The following is a 15,160-nucleotide window of genomic DNA, read 5'->3' as shown; positions in this document are numbered from 1 at the left end:
TAAAATAGTGCCACAAACCCATGGAATTTTTGAAAAATGCTGAAACAAGCATAATGGATTTTGACTTTAGAGCATAAAAGTTGAAATCATTTGATTTAAAAAGGCTGAATCCTCAGGAATCCTTGTGCTTCTAATAATTCTACAAGTCCATATGTGTTACTGATGCCACAGGCAACTCAAATTACAAGAGGCAAACAAAACAGCAACATTCGAACAGCACATCTCAAGGACATAAACATTAATGAAAAATCACAATATCCATATTTTCCAACGGTTAACAAACAAGATTGAAACCATAAGAACCAACACCACTCCTCAAATCATACCCATCAGGTCTCGCTACAACAGAATGAGTTCTACGCTAGAACAAGAAAATGAAGAGCGCAAATCTACGATACAAACTCTTCACTGTTGACCATCGCTAGATTCCCGCTTCGAAGGTTCCTTGATCTCATCCCCAACATCATCCTAAAACCCAATAAAATAAAAACATGATTCATGAACATGCAGCATTAAATTTATAAGATAGAATATAATGAATATGGATGGATTTACAGCCTCAGTCCATAAATATATGTGCATAAAGTGGTCTAACAATCCATAGAGGATTCACTGTATCTAGAAAGAGATAGCAAAGCAATATATGGAATATTAATATGCAACACAATATGAAAAGGTAAGGGTTTTTGTTTGGGCAAGGCGTGACAGAGAGAAGGGAGATACCGTGATATCAGAAGTCCAAAGAGTTAGATTGTCTCGCAGAAGTTGCATGATCAATGTGCTGTCCTTGTATGATTCCTCACCCAATGTATCTAGTTCGGCAATAGCTTCATCAAAAGCCTGAAAAAGAGATCACATTATCCATCAGTGAACAATAAAATGGACATGCAACTTGTCTTTCACCAGAGACAGAAGGAACACAGTTATGATAAATCCAAGAAGGATCAGATTTCAGCACAATGCAGAAAGAAAATGGGAGAAATATAGTGAACGGGACCATAAGCTCCAATTCAACTGTTTTATCCCTCATAAGTAGCATTGGATATGCCTTCTAGGCAACCATTTCCTCGATGAATCTCTAATAATACAATATTTTCCTCTATGATGCGAGAACTAGAGTTAATCATGTTGTACGAGGGTTAATCATGTTCTATGAGCAAGAAAATGAAAGCTTAGGGAACATATATTATCTAAATTACCTGTTTGGCAAGGTTGCAGGCACGATCTGGTGAACTAAGGATTTCATAATAGAAAACGGAGAAGTTAAGTGCGAGTCCGAGCCTGATTGGGTGAGTGGGAGTCAATTCAGCCAATGCAATATCCTGTACAACAAAGGGAAAAACAACTCAAAGCATGTCATCACAAAAAACTCCATAGGCACAAAGCCATCAGCTTGTTAACGCTACTAACCTGAGCAGATTTGTAGGCCAGTAGAGTACTCTCAGCAGCTTCTTTTCTCTCGGTCCCGGTCTTGAACTCAGCCAAATACCGATGATAATCACCCTTCATTTTTAAATAAAACACCTTGGATTCAGCAGAACCGGCAGCTGGAATGAGATGGGTCTCCAGAAGGTTCAAAATTCCATCACAGATTTTGCTGAGTTCTGCCTCAATCTTGCCCCGGTATTCTTTAATGGTATTCACATGATCCTCATTTCCCCGACTCTCTTCCTTCTGCTCAATGGAAGAGATTATCCTCCATGAAGCCCTCCTGGCACCAATCACATTCTTGTATGCCACAGAGAGGAGGTTTCTTTCTTCCACAGTCAGCTCATCGGTGCTGGCTGTCTTTGTAACCTTCTCCATGAACTCGACCATTTCCTCATACCGCTCAGCTTGTTCAGCCAACTTGGCCATGTATACATTTTCCTCACGTGATGAATCAGCTGGAGACATGTTTTGTGCAAACCTGTGTAAATTCCAGGAATTCTTGCATTATAATCTATACTATTAATTATATTAAGCAAGAACCCTGTTGGGGGCAATAGATTGTACATGCTAAGAGAGCAATCGAAACATATCATTTGGGTTGTTGTACAATTTAAAAAATTCGAGTTGCACCGTTACCTTCAACTATAGTTTTTGGTAACGTAACAAATGTTCGATCCTACAATTGGAATAAAAGTTAAGATCACAGTTTCGATTCTCATTGAATGCAAGAAGTGCAATTATTGTGAGAGTATTGTCGGGTGCAATGACTGCCCCTACTAGGAGAACAATCGAAACGTGACGACTGAGCTGTTGTACGGACTACGGTTTAAAAGATTAAAGTTGCATTGTTATCACCAGCTATAACTTTTGGTAAAACAACAAACACTTGGTCCTAGAAACCCCTTATAGTAACAGAATTTGGTGTGGTTTGTGATACCAATGGATTTTTATGAAAATACCACTGTCGAGGGCTGTCAAAAGTTAACCCAATCCGAAACCACCTGAAAAATACCAAGTTAGGGTTGGGGTTTTCCGGGTTCAGGTCAGATCGGATCGTACCTAAAAGCTGACCCAAATTTTTTTTTTGAGTTTGGGTTATCTGAATTAATAGCCAGTTCACCCAACTTGAATTGTGCATTTATATTTACTTTACTTGTAGAATATACGGTGAAAATAGCAACCCACCTGAATCCACCCAACCCGCCGACCTGTTTAGAGAATTATTTTGTTATAAATAAAAAAATAATGCATTAATGTTGTATAGAAAAAATTAAACCGGGTTGGTTAAGTTGATCGGGTTGGTTCGGATTTAGAGTTTTCAGGTTGTTATGGATTTGGGTCGGATTCAAGTATTCACATTACTTCCTACAAATTAATATCCACTTTCATTAAATTCATATATACATACATTATCTCCTACAAATTACATATTTAATATAGTTATATCATTATGATCCAGATAATAATTAAAATATAACAAAATAATCACAAATCCTATATATATCTAAAAAAACGATCGTACAAGCACAAAACGTATGCACATGGACACTTGTAAAAACTAACAATTCCACGGTGGTCTCATGGATAGTTACGAGAGGATTAGTTCATACCTTATGTTATAATACAATTCAAAAATCAAACCATTTGCGAATTCGACGTTCAACCCACAATTTAATATCCCAAACCACAAAACAGTTTGATACCCCAGGGATGAACCCATCAAGATCCGGCCCAAACTCCCGGCCCATCTCTAAGGCCCACAGGTGAATGGCACATGACAAGCCAGGTATTCTCCCATAAATATCAGGTTTGAGCGTATGATTATGCATTCAATATATTGTTTTCAACAGCACCCTTAGCTGCTCCCCCTCATATATCCTCAGTCTCTGACTTGAGTGTCGGAGGGGCTACGCCAGGACACCCTCCTGGCCCCCTTCTAACGGTCTTATTTGTGATTTTCAGGCCCAGGATAATTTTGAAACCCGCGTCTGGACTAGTGACACTTGCTGGAATCGGACCCTAAATTTCCCGTGAGTATCACTTGGCGCCGTCTGTGGGAAATTTGAGTTGAGACGTAGAGATGGTAGGTAAGAGAGGGAGTAGAAGAGCTATCTCAGCATCATCGCGTCCTCAGAGGAGACCCGAACAATCTCATGTTGAGACAAGACAGGAACAACCGCATCTTGAGACGAGACAGGAACAACCTCGTCAAGAGACAAGAGCCGAGCAGCCCCTTCACGAAACAAGGATCGAGCAAACCCGTCCCAATGATAATGTGGGGAACTTGACCCTAGAACACTTGGGCCAATTTATCACCCGGAGGCCATGAAGAGGAATCAAAAGTCTATGTTTGCAGAAGAGCAGGCCGCTCGCCAGGAGCGAGAGGAGAATGTTGAGGGCCACCAGAGCCGGGTTGAAGAGACGCATCCACTCCAAAGTGGGGAAGTTAGTGAGATAGGGGAGATGTGGAAGGAAATACAGATGTTGAGGCAGCAGTTGGGAAGCAGAGCGCCGGCACCTAAGAGAGGAAGTCCTTTATCCCTAGCCATTTTAGAAAAGGGCTTCCTCCGAATTTTCAACAGTCGAATGTGGGAGAGTACGATGGACATACTGACCCCGAGAAACACTTGGGGAGGTTTGAGAATGCGGCCCTGTTACATCAATATTCAGATGGGATCAGGTGCAAGGTATTTCTGGGCACGTTGGTGAGGTCAACCCAGCAATGGTTTAACACCTTGCAGCCCAACTCCATACGGTCTTTCGAGGATTTTTCTACCGCTTTCCTGCACCGATTTGCTAGCAGTAAAGGCACCAGAAAAATTATTTGAGCCTGTTCGTGATGAAACAGCAAGAGGCTGAAAACCTTGCGAGAATTTGTCCAACGTTTCAACAGTGCAGCGCTGGAAATACCAGCTGCTACCCCTGACATCATTATAAGTGCCTTCACACAAGGATTGAGGGGAGGAGAGTTTTTCAAGTCGCTGGTCAAGAAGCCTCCGTCGAGCTATGATGATCTGTTGGCTCGAGCTGAGAAATATGTAAACTTGGAAGATGCCCAACGGTACAAAGGGATGGAGAACCGGCCCGGAGGAAGTAGAGTTGAGGGAACGAAGAAATGAGGAAAGGAAGAGGGGTGCGGGGGAAAGAGAGGAGGACATAACTAGAAGTAGAGGACAATTCTCATCACATGTTCCCCTGGATAGGAGTCGTGACGAGGTGATGGAGGTGAGGGAGCCCGCGGGAAGGTGGGAGAAGTCACGAAGGGTTAAGTGCAGTGCTAGATTGCCTTCGCGAGACAGACGAGAAGGATCCGCATCCGGGAATCGACCGAGGTCTCGCCCGTCCCCTAGACGTGGTCAAGGCCCTCCATGGATAAATCATGGGGTTGGGGAGCGGGAGCAGAGAGGGGAAGGTCGAGGTCAAGATGTCCTTCAGGAGCCCGTCGAACCGAGGAGGGGAACGAATGAGGATAACCACCCTACGAGAGGAATGATTCATATGATCTCGGGGGGTGCTACTGACGGAGATTCCGGGCGAGCTCGGAAAGCGCATGGGAGGAAGTTGGAAAACTTTGAAATATCTAGGGGTGCAGACTTACGGCAAGACCACGTCATTAGCTTTGGACTGGAAGACCTCCGAGGCGTTGTGACTCCACATAACGATGCCTTGGTGGTGACGGTCACCATTGCCAATTATGATGTGGCAAGGATATTTATTGATAATGGAAGCTCCGTGAACGTCTTGTTCAAGAGCACGTTGGATCAAATGAAGGTGGAAGGATTTGAGTTTGAACTGGTCTCCACCCCGCTGTATGGGTTTGCAGGACACGCCATCCCGCCTTTGGGTCAGATTGTGCTTCCCCTATCCTTGGGGACTGATCCTCAGCGGGTAACAAAAATGATAGCGTTCACTGTGGTGGATACCCTTTCAGCGTATAATGAATTCTAGAACGGCCAGCCCTGAAGGATTTCAGAGCCATAACTTCCACTAATCATCAGAAGCTTAAGTTTCCTGTGGGAAAAGGAGTTGGAGTCTTGTGCGGAGACCAAAAAGTCGCGCATCGGTGTTATGAAGGGGTAGTGAGGGAGGAGGGAAAAAAGAGCGTGTGTGGAGCTTAACATGATTAGGAAAAGAAGAAGTGGATAAATTTGTCCTGTGAAGGTACAAGAGGAGCAGATATGAAAGTTGGAGAATGCGCTGGGCAAGGCTCTAAAGAGGCTCGGGAACGTTTACCACATTAGATAATATTAATCTTGACTTGAATTTTGCTGTATTTCGTTTCTGAATTTGTTTTATGTTATACGTTGAAATTTAATAAAGCCAAGTTCTTATATTAAGTTCGTGGATGTTGTTGTATTTTGAGGATGAAATGAATTAAATTTTCCTGCTAAGGCATCGCCTAGTAGAGGAGCAGAATTTGTCCGGAGAAAAATTAAATTTTCCTGCTAAGATATCGCCTAGCAGAGGAGCAGAGTGGAGGAGAATAATTTTATTTTCCTGCTAAAGCATCGCCTAGCAGAGGAGCAGAGTTAGAGAGGAGAATTAAATTTTATTTTTCCTACTAAGGCATCGCCTAGTAGAGGAGCAGAGTGGAGTAGAGACAAAATTAAATTTCCTGCTAAGGCATCGCCTAACAGAGGAGCAGAGTTGGGAAAGAGAAAATTTTTATTTTCCTGCTAAGGCACCGCCTAGCAGAGGAGCAGAGTTAGGGAGGAGAAAAATTTTATCTTCCTGCTATGGCATCGCCTAGCAGAGGAGCAGAGTGGGGAGGAGAAAAATTCTATTTTCCTGCTAAGGCATCGCCTAGCAGAGGAGCAAAGTGAGAAATTAGAAAAATTTTATTTTCTTGCTAAGGCATCGCCTAGCAGAGGAGCAGAGTTTGGGAGGAGAAAAATGTTTTTTTTCCTGCTATGGCGTCGCCTAACAGAGGAGTTAGAGGGTGAGGGTGGAGAGTCTTAATTTTCCTGCTAAGGCATCGCCTAGCATAGGAGCAGAGTTGGGAAAGAGAAAAATTTTATTTTCCTGCTAAGGCACCACCTAGCAGAGGAGCAGATTTAGGTAGGAGAAAAATTTTATTTTCCTGCTAAGGCACCACCTAGCAGAGGAGCAGATTTAGGTAGGAGAAAAATTTTATTTTCCTGCTAATGCATCGCCTAGCAGAAGAGCAGAGTTTGGGAGGAGAAAAATGTTATTTTCCTGCTATGGCGTCGCCTAGCAGAGGAGTTAGAGGGTGACGAGGTGAAATTTTTATTTTCCTGCTAAGGCGTCGCTTAGCAGAGGAGTTAGAGGGTGAGGGTGGATAATCTTTATTTTCCTGCTAAGGCATCGCCTAGCAGAGGAGCAGAGTTTGGGAGGAGAAAAATGTTATTTTTCTACTACGTCGCCTAACAGATGAGTTAGAGGGTGAGGGTGGAGAGTCTTAATTTTCCTGCTAAGGCATCGCCTAGCAGAGGAGCAGAGTTGGGAAATAGAAAAATTTTATTTTCCTACTAAGGCACCGCCTAGCAGAGGAGCAGAGTTAGGGAATAGAAAAATTTTATCTTCCTGCTATAGCATCGCCTAGCAGAGGAGCAGAGTGAGGGAGGAGAAAAATTTTATTCTCTGCTAAGGCATCGCCTAGCAGAGGAGCAGAGTTTGGGAGGAGAAAAATGTTATTTTCCTGCTATGGCGTCGCCTGGCAGAGGAGTTAGAGGGTGACGAGGTGGAATTTTTATTTTCCTGCTAAGGCGTCGCTTAGCAGAGGAGTTAGAGGGTGAGGGTGGATAATCTTTATTTTTCTGCTAAGGCGTCGCCTAGCAGAGGAGGTAGAGGGTGAGGGTGGCGAGTCTTTATTTTCCTGCTAAGGTGTCGCCTGGCAGAGGAGTTAGAGGGTGAGGATGGAGAATCTTTATTTTCCTGCTAAGGCGTCGCCTGGCAGAGGAGTTAGAGGGTCAGGATGGAGAATCTTTATTTTCCTGCTAAGGCGTCGCCTGGCAGAGGAGTTAGAGGGTGACGAGGTGAAATTTTTATTTTCCTGCTAAGGCGTCGCCTAGCAGAGGAGTTGGAGGGTGAGGGTGGATAATCTTTATTTTCCTGCTAAGGCGTCGCCAAGCAGAGGAGGTAGAGGGTGAGGGTGGAGAGTCTTTATTTTCCAGCTAAGGTGTCGCTTGGCAGAGGAGTTAGAGGGTGAGGGTGGAGAATCTTTATTTTCCTGCTAAGGCGTCGGCCTGGCAGAGGAGTTGGAGGGTGACGAGGTGAAATTTTTATTTGCCTGCTATGACATCGCCTAACAGAGGAGTTAGAGGGTGACGAGGTTGAATTTTTTATCTTTTCCTGCTAAGGACTATTTTAGCATATGAGTTAACGGCGCGGGGAAGTGGAAATCATTTTCCTTCAAAAGCTTAGTAGAGGACCTTGAAGATGGAGGCGTCGAGGACATTCCGTGTTAGAAAAATTTATTCGGTTTATCGATAACGAACGATGTTTGCCGCTGCGAAAATTACGGGGCGAGCACTCAGGCGCTCGGGCGAGGGGCGAGCGTGGCACGGCGTGGGCGAGCAGGCGAGGGTCGAGCACTCGGGCGCTCGGGCGAGCAGGCGAGGGGCGAGCGTGGCGCTCGGAGCGCTCAGGCGAGCGTGGCGCTCGGAGCGCTCAGGCGAGCGTGGCATGGCGTGGGGCGAGCACTCGGGCGAGGGGCGAGCGTGGCACGGCGTGGGCGAGCAGGCGAGGGGCGAGCACTCGGGCGCTCGGGCGAGCAGGCGAGGGGCGAGCGTGGCGCTCGGGGCGCTTGGGCGAGCGTGGCATGGCGTAAGGCGAGCACTCGGGCGCTCGGGCGAGGGGCGAGCGTGGCACGGCATGGGCGATCAGGCGAGGGTCGAGCACTCGGGCGCTCGGGCGAGCAGGCGAGGGGCGAGCGTGGCGCTCGCGGCGCTCGGGCGAGCGTGGCCGGGCAAGGGGCGAGCGTGGCACGGCGTGGGCAAGCAAGCAGGCGAGGGTCGAGCACTCGGGCGCTCGGGCGAGCAGGCGAGGGGCGAGCATGGCGCTCGAAGCGCTTGGCCGAGCGTGGCATGGCGTGGGGCGAGCACTCGGGCGCTCGGGCGAGGGGCGAGCACTCGGGCGCACAGGTGAGCGCGGCATATGGCGAGGGGCGAGCGTGGCACGGCATGGGCGAGCACACGGCGTGGGGCGAGCACTCGGGCGAGGGGAGAGCGCGGCACACGGCGCGGGCGAGCAGGCGGGGTCTCGAGTGGGTGCTCGGCTGGGCGAGTAGGCGCGCACGGCGAGGGCTCAGCGTGGGCGACCAGGCGAGGCTTGGGGCGAGCGTGGGGAGGAGGCGACGCTGCAGGATTGCGACTTGATTTGTTTCCAAATTTTTGGAGACTGACAGATGGCGAGAAGGACACACAACTCACATGTTGTAAACCGAGAACAACGCAATTAATCGAACTTTTAACCTACGATTCAGTTCGACTCGGGAGGGGGAGACTGGTGATACCCCAGGGATGAACTCATCAAGATCCGGCCCAAACTCCCGGCCCATCTCTAAGGCCCACAGGTGAATGGCCCATGACAAGCCCAGGTATTCTCCTATAAATACCAGGTTTGAGCGTATGATTATGCATTCAATATATTGTTTTCAGCAGCACGCTTAGCTGCTCCTCCCATATATCCTCAGTCTCTGACTTGAGTGTCGGAGGGGCTACGCCAGGACACCCTCCTGACCCCCTTCTAACGGTCTTATTTGTGATTTTCAGGCCCAGGGTAATTTTGAAACCCGCGTCTGGACTAGTGACACTTGCTGGAATCGGACCATAAATTTCCCGTGAGTATCACAGTTCATATCCCAAATACAAACAACAATCCAAACTTATACTTATTTCCCAAATGCCAAATGCTGAGGCAAAACCCCCAAGGAAGAAAAGATAGAACCATGATTTTAAGGGTTCTCTACTGTTATTTGTAAAAACAGATTCCAGCCTCGAAAATAAGACAACCGAATGAAACTTAATTCACGCCCTCACGTGATGAAACTTAATTCACGCCTCTACTTGGGGCGTGACTTGAATTTTTTTTAAAAAAATAATAATTTGAAGTCACGTGTTACTTCTTTTGCCTAAAAAATAATTGTCCCCCACCTGCTTCAGACACGATGATCGAGGCATGACCAGTCAAAGCCACGCCACGCCACAGGGCATGGCTTTGACCAATTTACTTGTCAAGTCCTACATCTGGGCCGCTCAACTTTTTGTGTTTTCAACAATCCGGAAGCTATAAAATGAATGCGAGATAACCCAAATTTCACTCTTCCAAAGTTACAAACAATCGTCGAAACCGTTAATTTCTTTGTTTATTATTGTGTTTTCGCAAATAAAACTTTCATTAAAAACTTTCAATCGAAGTATGCATTAGTATTTAAGTGACTATTTAAATACTAATTCTATATCGATGCATTATTATGTTAAATAATTTATGACTGGAAGTTTACAATCTAAATTTTATGTGAAAATGACAATAATAAACAAATAAATGAATGGTTCTACAACAGTTGAAAACTTTGATGGGTTGAGTTAGGTTCAAGTCCAAATCTTAACATAATATCATAGCTTAAGACTACCGTTATGTGTTGGACTGCCCATAGTTAAGTCTCTCGTTAATGTCTTCACACTCCAGTTCATTTCTAGGCGTGAGGAGGTGTGTTAAGATGTCTCACATCAGTTGGATAGAGTTCTTGAGAGTTGCATATATGAACTTGAAAAATCTCTTGAGCTAGCTTTTGTGCTTGAGTTAGTTCTAAGTCTCAAACTTAACAGAAGTATATTAAATTTATAGATGCATATCACGTCCTACTTGAAAGAAACAAAAAATGTCACACGTGATTTCAAATTGTTATTTTTTAAAAAAAATTAACAAGTCACGCCACCAGTGTGACTTGCTTTAACTTGTTACTTGAAATTATTAATTTCTTTTGAGAATTTAAGTCACGCCCGCTTAAAATTCAACCATATCTCGCCCTAAAAGACTGTAAAAAAATAAGAAACATCTAGTTGGCATATTTATCGAAATTGGAATTGGTTTATACAATAAAAAGCAAATAAAAAAACTCCGATTTCAAAATGCTTCAGCAGCTTACATAAATATTTAAGGCCAAAACAATATATAATCCAAAAATAGACCTCTAAAGTCTCGGTAAAGACAACTACCGGTGGGTCATAGAGTTGTCGATATGGGTTGTCCCTCGGGTTAGGCCACCTCGCTAAACATTTTAAGCGGGTTGAGTTGAAATTTTATCAACGGTTGTGGGTCAAGGCGGGGAATGGTGGGGCAAGCTTGGGTTATCCCGCGGGTTGAGAAGGAAAAAACAGAATTCCAAAACTTAAAGTAGAATACAGAAACACGCTTACACCCCAAAGTCCCTATTCTTTTTCTCAAGACATAAAGAGGTAAAGCCCCAAGTCCCTAATTCCTGAATCTGAAATTCTCACTCTCTCAATTCTCATCCTCTATGTCTCATTGTCTTCACTCTTCAAAGGAATATGAAGGTATTGGAGTTGCTCAAAGTTGGTCTGAATAATTATTCATTTGATACATTTTTTAGCTTATATTTATTGTCTTAAGAGGGATTTGATGATATATACACTTGACAACTTTGAGTCCAAGCCAAAGTTAATACACAATTCATATACACACGTGTGTTTACTCTTCAAATGAGCAAATTTGTTATTTTGTGGGTCTGATGTTTGTATATGTTAATGTCTAATAATTTAACAAGCAGTGGGGACATTTATTCAATCAAAATTCCGAAAAAATTATGAAAAAATAACTGATGATGCAGTATTGTTTATTCTGTTAACTGTATACTGATTAGCAAATTTTGTATGGCCTCATCTTAGCATTCTTTCTTCTCTATTTTGGAGTATTTATGGTACATTGTGTGCTATGATATATAAACAAAACCAATATACTTTGTGGATTCTCATACTGTAGGTGTTACCATCAATCTTGTTTTGTGTTTGATTTTGTCTGAGAATGAAACTTATTGTTACTTTTTTTTAATTACAAATTGGTTTTGAAATGGACTCTACTTCTCTACACAAAACTATTAATTTTGATGTTGATGAATTGGAAAGTACCAAACCTGATGAGGGGTCAACTACAACTAAAAAGTATAGAGAAACTTATGTATTTTAAAAAAATCATATGGAGTGATAATATAGATAAAACTAAATGTAATTGATGTAAAAAAAACATTATAAATGTGGGGGTAAACAATATGAGACATCTACATTGTGGCGTCATCTTAAAAGTTGCAACAAAAAGAAATTTCATGATGCAGAGGTCTAAGAAAATAAACCAAAAGATTGCACGTGAGTTACTGGCTTGTGCAAATAATTAGACATGATTTATCATTTTCATTTGTTGAGTATAATGGTATTTGAGCTTGAATGAAGTACTCAAATCCTGGTGTTGATTGTATTTATAGAAATACTCTTGTTTATGATACTAACCGAATCTACTTGAAGGAGAAAGAGAAACTTATGTATGTTTTGGATTACTATTCAGAATAGAGTTTGTTTAACTTCAGATTTGCGGACGGTGTGCACTAGTGAGATAACTATTTGCTTGACTGCCCATTTTTTTGAAAATGATTGGAAATCTAACAATAAAATACTTAGCTTTTCTCATATATAGCGTCCACATAGTTTAATTGGCTGCAAGATTGTTTGAATATTTGAAGGAAAATTGGAGATTGAGAAAAATGTTTTCTCCTTGACATAAGATAATACATCTAATAATGACAACATGCAAGTTCATTTGAAAGATCACTCTCTTTGTATGATGGCTTGTTGTGCGACCGTGAGTTTTTTCATGTTTGTTGTGCTGATCATATATTGAATCTAATTGTCCATGAAGGTTCAAAGTCGCTATTGTAGCTTGGAATAAAATTAGAGTCGGTCGGGTATGTTAAAGGTCCGGAGACTAGGACAAAGAAGTTCGAAGAATGTGCACGAGCAGTTGGTAACCTTGATACTAGTATTGGCTTGCGATTGGATGTGTCTACTCGTTAGAACTCAACATATTTAATGTTGAATAGTGCAATCAAATATAAAAAGCTTTTGCTTCTCTTCAATTCAGTGACAAGAATAATAAATATTGTCCTTCAAGTGAAGACTAGAAAAAGAATGTGAGTTTCTTGAGCCATTTATGATACTTACTAATTTGATATCTCGTTCTTCTTATCCTACATCAAATTTGTATTTTATACAAGTCTAGAAGATTGAAGTTTTGTTAAAGGAAAACTTATCGAATGAAAGAAGTGGTGTGTAAAATAATGATGGAGAAGTTTAATAAGTATTGGACCCAATATGGCATGGCTCTTGCATTTAGAGCTATTCTTGACCCATGAATAAAGCTTTCGACATTGTAGCTTATTTATTCTAATGCTGAGAATGATTGTGTTAAATGACAAAAGAAGATTGAACTTGTGAAGACAAAATTTTATAAGCATTTTGACCAATATTCTAATACTAACAAGACAAGTTCACAACCACAATTTTCTTCTACCACACATGCACTTCCGCAAAGTGTAGGAGGAACTAAAGAAAAAAAACAAAAGAATCTCTTCATATAAATAATCTAACATTTTTTTCCTTGTATTCTCTAACTGATTTGTATTTTCTTGTAATAATTATTCCATTTAATGTGGGAAATGATGGCATATGAGAGCCAAACAATTACAAGTGCTGAAAAATCTCAATTGGATTCACTATTTGGAGGAGCCAAACTTGAATTTACATATTATCAAGATTTGGATGTTTTTGGACCATTGGAGAAATCAAAAGAATCAGTACCCAACCCTTGCACCAATGATATGTGATGCTTTGCTATTCCTATAACTACCGTTGCATCAAAATCAAATTTTTCCATTGGTGCTCGTGTGCTTACCAAGTATAGAAGTTGCACCCACAGGTAAAGTGCAAGCTTTTATTCGCATTCACAATTGGTTACATGGTTATGATATTGGTAACTTTTTTTACAAACTTTTAGTTATGTTCTTGACTTTGTTGATATATTATGTTATTGTGATTTTAATTTTTAACTATCTTCGTCTTTGTATATTTTATTTGTAGATAAAGGTAATGAAGACAATGCAAGTATTAAAACAACGTTGTCCAAACAAGGATCAAATGCTATAGATGATATTGATGAAGAGAAAGAGAAAGAGAAGATGGAGGAAGAATAATTTGATATTGATGGTGTCATGATTGATGAAATCTAAAGATGATTGTATTACTTGTTTAATTTCATAGACTTTATTTAACTTTCTGAACTCCTTAAGTTTCTAATTACTTAGTTGAACTAGTTGGTTATGTAATAAACTATATTTAGACTATTGTTTGGTGTGAATTTTTGTGCTAATTGGTTTGGCATTCATTTATAAGTGTGAAATAAAAAATTAAGAATTATATTGAAAATTTTCAGGAATGTTTATTTATGAAATGATCAAATTCAATGAGTTGTAGGATTTTCTATATATATTTTTTTATTTTTTGGTGGTTGGAACCCACAACCCACATTGGGTTGGACTAGGTTGGGATTTCCTAGGCCGCCCCGTCCCGCCAGATGACAGGTTTTTGGCGGGCCGTCCAACAGCTCTAGTGGGTCATGAGGAATGTGGGTGCATGACTATAAAACTCAGGGTGAAGTGGAGAGAGATTTGTTGTACACATGTTTACCGTGCATCGTTATCGATACGCTTTTCATTTCTTAGAAAAGCCTTAAACCTGAATTCGACTATTTCATCCGAATCCGGCGACCCTTTTCCAGATTATCACCCAACAAAACAAAATGATAATATTCTTAGAAAATGAAACAAATCCGAATCACCACCAAAGTTCACAATATTCCTTAGTAATTATTCCTTTAACTATACTATAACAACACAAACACAGTCAGCACAAAACAGATCGAGGAAAGAAAGTTCAAATCCTCAGATCCGAAACTGAGAAACCCAACACCAAAAAGGTCTGGACCTCACAAATCAACTAATAGATTCATAATATATATATATATATATATAACATAAAACGAGGCGCATACCTCTTGGATCTTGCCTTCGACAAAATTGGGTCCCCTTGAAATGGCAATGGCGAGTAGGAAAAATGACCTGTGAATGAGGATTTGTAAACAAAAGGCGTGGAAAGAAGGGAAGGGAACGGCCTGCCAATTAGAAGACAACACGTGATGGGTCGACGGAGTTTGCTATTTGCGGACAGGCCAACGATGGGAGCTTGCTGGCATTTACCAGTCAAAACCCTTTTTCGACATTTTATAAAGACGCTGTGTGTTGTTATTATTACTAGTGCATCGATACACGCGTTGCGTGTTTGTATAATATTTTTTATAATTCATTTGATTTATATTTAAATGAGGATCAAAATATAATTATAAGAAAAATCGAAGGACTACGTTGTAATTTGATATATTAATTAAAAAATAAATTGAAAAATAAAAGAATAATAAAATGAAAATCAAAATATAATTATAAGAAATAACGAAGGACTGCACTGTAATTTTAATATATAAATTAAAAAATAAATCGAAAAATAAAAGAACCAAGAAACAATGATTTTATCCGCTGGACTACATATAACTTGCATTAGAATTTTAACATTTTATTAATATAAATAATTATTAACAGACCATGACATCAAATTTAGTTATTTTGAGGGTCTCAAATTTAATAAAATAG

General features: G+C 41.4%; 1 protein-coding gene across 1 annotated transcript; it reads right to left on the bottom strand.

Moving 5' to 3' along the window:
• Positions 1-204: 204 nt before the first annotated feature.
• On the bottom strand, positions 205-14,680 carry LOC142531194 (14-3-3 protein 4). The gene is made up of 5 exons (XM_075637265.1): positions 14,509-14,680; positions 1,411-1,909; positions 1,200-1,322; positions 724-840; positions 205-468 (listed from the first exon to the last, which is right to left on the bottom strand). Exons 2-5 carry the CDS (start codon positions 1,894-1,896, stop codon positions 406-408), a joined length of 789 nt encoding a protein of 262 aa, XP_075493380.1. The 5' UTR covers positions 1,897-1,909; positions 14,509-14,680; the 3' UTR covers positions 205-405.
• Positions 14,681-15,160: the final 480 nt, after the last annotated feature.

Source organism: Primulina tabacum, chromosome 17 (genome assembly GCF_025594145.1).
Source record: "Primulina tabacum isolate GXHZ01 chromosome 17, ASM2559414v2, whole genome shotgun sequence".
NCBI lineage: Eukaryota > Viridiplantae > Streptophyta > Magnoliopsida > Lamiales > Gesneriaceae > Primulina > Primulina tabacum.
This window is presented reverse-complemented; position numbering and strand designations above follow the sequence as displayed.